The 6,602-nt window shown below is 37.3% G+C and overlaps 1 protein-coding gene across 2 annotated transcripts in view; it reads right to left on the bottom strand.

Moving 5' to 3' along the window:
* Positions 1 to 6,217, bottom strand: part of LOC17888153 (probable pre-mRNA-splicing factor ATP-dependent RNA helicase DEAH6) — a 7,508-nt gene extending 1,291 nt beyond the window's left edge. The window contains exons 1-22 of one of the 2 annotated variants that reach the window (XM_006296492.2): positions 6,118 to 6,217; positions 5,759 to 5,865; positions 5,532 to 5,662; positions 5,225 to 5,419; positions 5,043 to 5,114; positions 4,809 to 4,895; positions 4,414 to 4,447; positions 4,244 to 4,295; positions 3,902 to 3,961; positions 3,734 to 3,805; positions 3,479 to 3,542; positions 3,273 to 3,352; positions 3,084 to 3,151; positions 2,937 to 2,991; positions 2,786 to 2,843; positions 2,632 to 2,700; positions 2,385 to 2,453; positions 1,956 to 2,045; positions 1,533 to 1,619; positions 1,323 to 1,438; positions 1,177 to 1,243; positions 48 to 1,088 (exon numbers count right to left, since the gene is read on the bottom strand). In XM_006296492.2, the coding sequence (XP_006296554.2) occupies positions 48 to 1,088; positions 1,177 to 1,243; positions 1,323 to 1,438; positions 1,533 to 1,619; positions 1,956 to 2,045; positions 2,385 to 2,453; positions 2,632 to 2,700; positions 2,786 to 2,843; positions 2,937 to 2,991; positions 3,084 to 3,151; positions 3,273 to 3,352; positions 3,479 to 3,542; positions 3,734 to 3,805; positions 3,902 to 3,961; positions 4,244 to 4,295; positions 4,414 to 4,447; positions 4,809 to 4,895; positions 5,043 to 5,114; positions 5,225 to 5,419; positions 5,532 to 5,662; positions 5,759 to 5,855 (2,664 nt within the window). In that variant the 5' untranslated portion in view covers positions 5,856 to 5,865; positions 6,118 to 6,217. Of the gene's footprint in view, positions 1 to 47; positions 1,089 to 1,176; positions 1,244 to 1,322; positions 1,439 to 1,532; positions 1,620 to 1,955; positions 2,046 to 2,384; positions 2,454 to 2,631; positions 2,701 to 2,785; positions 2,844 to 2,936; positions 2,992 to 3,083; positions 3,152 to 3,272; positions 3,353 to 3,478; positions 3,543 to 3,733; positions 3,962 to 4,243; positions 4,296 to 4,413; positions 4,448 to 4,808; positions 4,896 to 5,042; positions 5,115 to 5,224; positions 5,420 to 5,531; positions 5,663 to 5,758; positions 5,866 to 6,117 lie in introns of both variants that reach the window. The other variant, XM_023783735.1, reaches the window with a different exon arrangement.
* Positions 6,218 to 6,602: the final 385 nt, after the last annotated feature.

Genomic DNA, 6,602 nt, shown 5'->3' with positions numbered 1-6,602 from the left:
AGAGAGAGAGAGAGAGAGGAGGAGGGGGGGGGGAGAAATGTATAGACCTTGAGCATAGCAATGTGATCACCAACATTTCCAACGTGAAAATTCATCATTGCATTGTCAGCATGAACTTGCTTGTCCTTGGGACGGTAAAAGATAGAAGGCCCGATGGACAACATAGCAGCAATGGATATGATCTCATCGGAGCATTTGTATTTGTCAGAAACAACAATCATCTTCGACAACATTGGATCAAGGGGAAACTCTGCCATCCGCCTACCAGCTTTAGTCAATTCGCCCAGCTGATTGAGAGCCCCCAGAGCAAAGAGAAGCTCTAAGGACTTGATAAGAGCTTCAGCAGGTGCAGGGTCCATGAAGTCAAAGTTCAGCAGATTATGAATACCAAGACTCTTCAAAGCAAGCACCACACTAGCAAGATTAGTCCTTTGAATTTCAGGTACGGTATTGTCCTCCAAGTCATTGTAATAATTATACGCCGTGTATAAGCGGTAACACTTCCCCGCACTTGTTCTTCCAGCTCGACCAGCTCGCTGCGTCGCTGAAGCCTTAGAGATAGGTGTTACAAGCAACGATTCCATCCCTGTTCTAGGGTTATAGGATTTCATCTTGCTAAAGCCCGGATCAATGACATACTTAATACCATCGATGGTCAATGATGTTTCAGCAATATTTGTCGCTAGCACCACTTTCCGTGCCCCTTCAGGAGTTGGTTCAAATATTTTTGCTTGGAGTTCGCTTGGAAGGTTAGCGTAAATTGGGCATATAATGAGTTCACGGATCTTTGTACCCAAACCTCTAATCTTGTTCTTCAAGTTCTCTTCTACGGCCTCAATTTCCTCTTGACCTGGGAGGAAGACCAATACATCTCCAAGTGGTTCCTTCACATGTATCGTAAGCACAGTAGCTATTGCTGCGTCCATGTAATCAGCTTCAGGTGCAGTAGTAAAGCAAATGTCAACTGGATACCTTCTTCCTGGGAAATTAAAGATAGGGGCTTGGTCAAAGAAATCAGAAAACTTCTCTGCATCCATGGTTGCACTGGATATCAATAACTTCAGATCAGGCCGAGCCCGTGCTATATCCTGCCATAAGAAGAAGAATCAGAAACATATCCAAAGATCTAACTCTAACTGAGTGAAGTAAAAAGATTGGTATATCGTTTATACTTGCCTTAACTAATCCAAATAGTATGTCGGTGTGCAAAGTTCTTTCATGCGCTTCATCCACGATGATAACACTGAAGGATGAGAAAATAGTAAGTAGATAATGTTTCACATGCCCCATGCTAAAACAAATTGGGTAAGAAAGTTGATTACCTGTAACTGCCCAGATCTGGTTCACCGAGCAACTCACGCAAAAGCATTCCATCAGTCATATACTTCAGAATTGTTTTCTCAGACGTACAATCCTCAAATCGAATGGAATAGCCAACCTGTGACAAGCACCACCAGCTTTAGTTTCTTGCAGTGTATAGTCAAACAATTGCCACAGGGAAAAATGTTCATATAAACAAAAAGAAAACATACCTCATGCCCAAGTTTACCACCCATCTCTTGAGCAACACGAGCAGCCACACTCATAGCCGCAACTCTTCGAGGCTGCGTACAACCAACCTGCCATACGACAAAAAAATAATTAGGGTGCTTAAAAGTAACTATTAATGGTTAACCTAACGTCTGCCTTTCATGTTTTTATACTTTCAAAAATCTGGCCTCAAATATTATGCTTTATGCACAAAGGCATTCCCTTAAATCTCTAATAAGCTAGCTTCTCAAAAACAGAAAACTTCAATAAATGGGATAGACTTGCTTGTGGAAACTTGGACATGCTAAAGCTCTCATCTAAAGAATAAATAACACAAAAATTACTGATGACACTTAAATTCCTCTTTTATGCTTTAAAGGCTAATAATTCATTTGATTATGTGCTTCAATTAAGGTCTAGTGTACCTTTCCATGCTTTGTGTAACCAGCTTCGTGAAGATATTGGGGTATCTGTGTAGTCTTGCCAGAACCCGTTTCTCCCACAATTATAAGAACCTGGTCAGTTACAAATGAAGGAAAAGGGTCTGTATCATACATGTAACAGAAGAAATCAATATCCAAATAAAATAATAGATATATACACATTTTCATAATAAAAAACTTTAAAACCCAACATCAATAAGATATGCGAGCTTTTCTCATAAATGTACTCTTTTCAAAATACTTTATCCGTGGTTAATTCTAGTCATACTCAAATGCTAAGTCAGGATGATATTAGCTATAGAAAGCTTCTCTCTTATCTGATGATCTGATTATGTCATTACTGATACAATTTGAGAGTACGGATCAATTACTTCAAAAAAAAAAAACAGATGACATGAAAGGAAGAATTACCTGATGATCTTTAACAGCATTAAGAAGTTGATCACGATATGAATAAATTGGCAGTGTTTTTCTCTCCTCCTGATTCATTAGGAAATAACATTTAAACATGTCAGAAAATCTTTCAACTTCAGAAAAGGAATACTTCAAACACGGAAATATACAATTACTGAGATGTTTTTATGGCCAGTGAAACATCTAAAAAGAGCTCCAATCGTTGAATTTGATCAAACAAGGTAAGTGGAGAAAAGAGAAGCACCTGAAGTATATCAAAAGCCGATTTCCCAGTAGAATCTTGAGATGGTTTAGCATGCATTAGATCTTCATACTGTAATGAAAACAGATGAGTAGTCAGCTAAAACTCAGTGCATAAAAAGATATACTACAGACCTAATAGGTATCATAGTCAATACATTATCACCAGCCAACACAGATGCTTTTATGAAGTCGATTTGGTCTTCAAATACAAACCTGCAGAAACAATTATATATTTATGGTAAAAAGATAGCAAGGATAATCAGCCGAAAGTAAAATTTGAAATAGGACAAATAAGTAACATCTTACTCGTAATTGTCTGAGACCTGCTTATTCTTTGCGCCAAATTTTAATGTTGCATTTCCTGCATGAAAAAGTCATTTAGTAAATATCATAAACGATGCCATTTAACAAACAAGACTGTTCAATGATAAAAGCACCGTAACAGAAAATTACCAATCTGATGGTCTTCCCAAGCTTCTTGCTCTGCAAAGGGGTTCATTTTCTCCGTGGAACCCATGTCCCTAATCAAAAAAAGATAATTTAGGACATCTATAACACTTATACAACACGAATCAGTGATGTTTGAAGTGTAGCAAAGTAGAATGTTATGGATTCCAAGTCCTGCATTCTCTCTCAACCCACCTGTAACGTTGTACAGAAACAGCAAATCTCTTCTCCTGATCAACACTTCCATCTTGATCATATGCATCTGGCATTCTATACTGAACTCCAAAGAGGTTGAAAAAAGAGAGAAGTACAAATAATTCAGAAGAAGAAAAAAAACTAAAACCATAACGGACTTTTTTTGTAGGCAAAAACGTAAAAAAGGTCCAGTACGATGCAATGACCTCTCCTACATTATCTTCTTCTTGTGTACTTTCATTTATGAGCTCGAAGATTGCTTTCTTGTATCTGTCAAGGTATCAGATCAACCAATGCTAAATTCTATTAGCCAATAATTAACAAATCCTAGCAAATCTTAATACTGCCATATAGTTTTCAGATAATTACAAATAAATTCCCAAAAGTAAGCCACCACTGTGATTTTTGATAATCACCAAAGCAATCAAGCTGCAACTTGGTGAAAAAGATGTCTGAATCACCTATTATCATGAATTTCTGCTTCAGTGAGCTTTTCATCTCTAAAAAGGTATGATTCATCTTCTAGATAATCCCTGTGAAGAAAAGAGGAGAAATAAGAAGTCAATTCAGGTTCAACAGTAAAATAGGTACCAGAATTAAGGTGAAAAAGAACTCTTAAAGTCAAGTACTTTAGCTCTTTTAGTTTCTTCGAAACCCTCTCTTTAACATAATTTTGCCGTGAGAACTTCCTGAATCAAAACCAGCAAAGCATAATCAATAACAATGAATGAAGAAAATCATTAAAAATATAATTTTCAAAATATTAGGACGATAGGACACAATTGATGGCGTCAATAGTTCTTAACTGGAAATTAATTTGGCAACTTTACATGGTATGTCAAATACGGGAATAATATTTAACCCATAAGTACCTTACATTGTATTTGAATATGGATGCATTTCTTTATTTCTCTCTCAAAAAGGAATAGATGCAGGGAAGAAAATATTAGCTAGAGAAACACCGGAAGTACCTTAAGGATTGTGTATCCTTGTCTACAGCACTATCTCTTCGAACAACCCCTTCTGTTTTGCAATATAAGAATTTCTAAATGAGTCCAGCAGAAACAAAAATTTGGTTTCACCCATAATTCAACACAAAGATGCTTATACATGTTCATGTATGAGCTCTGGTAGGCCGTACCTTTCTCTACCTTTGACATTTTTGGCTCTGTTAGCTGTTCATTAAAGAGAAGAAAGAGACAGGTTAGTAACAAAAATAAGATCAAATAATAACAATGGATCAATGAATCCTTACATAATTTTCTTTGACTAGCAAAAGCGCCTAAGCATACAGGATTGAATGGTATATTAAGTTTAAAGATTTGGCAGTTCTTTTTTTTTTAGCTTAAAGAATGATAAATGAGATAACGAGTTAATCTTGTCTATTGTTTCCGCAAAAAAAAAATGCAGCTGGTTAGCTAAAAAAGGATGTCAAGATGAGAAGGTTAGCTTGTTTCTTTCTCCGGTATGCAAAGAAAACACATTAAATTACTAAAAACAGGGATCTTTTCGGTGCACATAACAGATAAGACATACCTTCCGTGTCCGTGCAGCATCACGCTCTCTTAGGTGCTGCTCTAGTTCTTCTCTCTCCCTTTGGTCACGTAATCTTTCCTCTTCAGACTGTGCCAAATGAACATGATTGAAGCAGATTGTCCGCAAATCATTATGAAAGCAGGTATTGTCCACACATAACTACACAAAAACAAATAAGGAATATTTTGCTAGCTAAAATGCAAACACCTAGGAGTAGCCACAAGCCAAATATACCTCAATGCCATCATTGTCGTCTTCGGACACCTTTCGCTTAACATTCCTTTTGTCCTCTCTAGCAATCAGCACCTGCATTGTTGTTTAGTCAGAAGGGGTACCACATTATTAGAAGAGCTATGGTGCTATATCTTACCATAAAGGAAAAAAAGGAAGTCTGTCATTGAATAGAAAACAATTGCCTCATCATCGTCGTAGTCTTCCTGTTCCTCAATTTTCTTCCTGAACCTCTTTCGTGTTTTATCTGACTTTGCTGATTCCAAAGCATATTGTTTCTCTACATTGCCTTCATCTTCATCATGATCAGCCTCCAAAAGGGAAAAAGTTTTCTGCTTCTTCAACAGCATCGCTGCCTCTGCTTCTTGATGTTGGTAGAGCTGAAAGAAACCAAAAAAATCAACGAAATTAAAACTCTATTTATAACTATGTCATACTTTGAATTCCCAATCAGAAAAAAAAAGAGAGCATGAGAGGTATTGAGGAACTCACATTCACACCAGCGGTTTTCCGGGGAACTCTGGCATAAATTTCTTCTGCAAAGGCACGCGTATCACCAGACAAAGAAAACCCGCAAGCCACCAACTCACGCACGAGTTCATCTGGTGATTCTGATTTTTTAGCTGCACAAAAAAAAAAATCCAACTTGGTTAGCTACAATCAAAATAGCCAAAATCTTCACTTTTCTTTCATGATTCAGAACGAAAGACCAAGATTACCCATTGCAATTAGATATTTCACAACAGCAGTTTGTGAATAGCCTAGCAGAACCATCAACTTGTCTGAGACCCAGGTGCTCAAATCATTGCTCCCCATTCTCACTGCACTACAATAACAAACCAACACAACGAAATCAACACAGAGTTAGTGAGTAATACATAAACCTCACCGACTAAAACAGGGGAACCAGGAATCTAAACCCAAGTATAGGCGGTAATTAGCCGAGACAAATAATTTCAGAAGGATCGGAACAATGTACAAACCCTAAAAGATAAGGGCTAACACTTAAAGAGATCTAGGTTTGCTGAAACTCGCAGAGAGATGGAGAAGGAAGGTGATGAAAGGTTATGAGGCTTACCACAAGACGGCAAATAACAGGAATTGTACGGCGGAACGGGATGAATCGAAGAGTACTCACCGGCGGCGACTTAAGTCTCCTCCGAAGACGAACGGATTCTGCGTCGAATGTGTTTTTGCCCCGTTTTAATGTACCAACGTCTATTTATACGTAACACTGAAGCCTCTTTTTAATATCGTACGTTTGAATTTCCATAATTTTAATTGGTCTCTACCGGTCTAAACCGGTCTAGTTCATTGTTATTGACATATCAAGTGATTTCTTTCCAAATGAAACTTGATTGGTATATTTGTCATGAAATAATTGCTTGATCTTTGTAAGTGGACAAATATTAGAAATTGATAAGCTCAAGGGTTCCGCTTATCTTCGTCACAAGTTAGAGAATAGATATCTAGTCCAGTTTATTTATATGTATCAATTCAAAAGTTGATTTTTTTTTCCATAAGAAAAGATAGTGGCTAATGTGGAATGGCAAATGGTTCATT

This window comes from Capsella rubella, unplaced genomic scaffold (assembly GCF_000375325.1).
Source record: "Capsella rubella cultivar Monte Gargano unplaced genomic scaffold, Caprub1_0 scaffold_4, whole genome shotgun sequence".
Classification (NCBI taxonomy): domain Eukaryota; kingdom Viridiplantae; phylum Streptophyta; class Magnoliopsida; order Brassicales; family Brassicaceae; genus Capsella; species Capsella rubella.
Note: the sequence above shows the minus strand (reverse complement) of the source record. Positions and strands in the feature narration are given on the sequence as shown.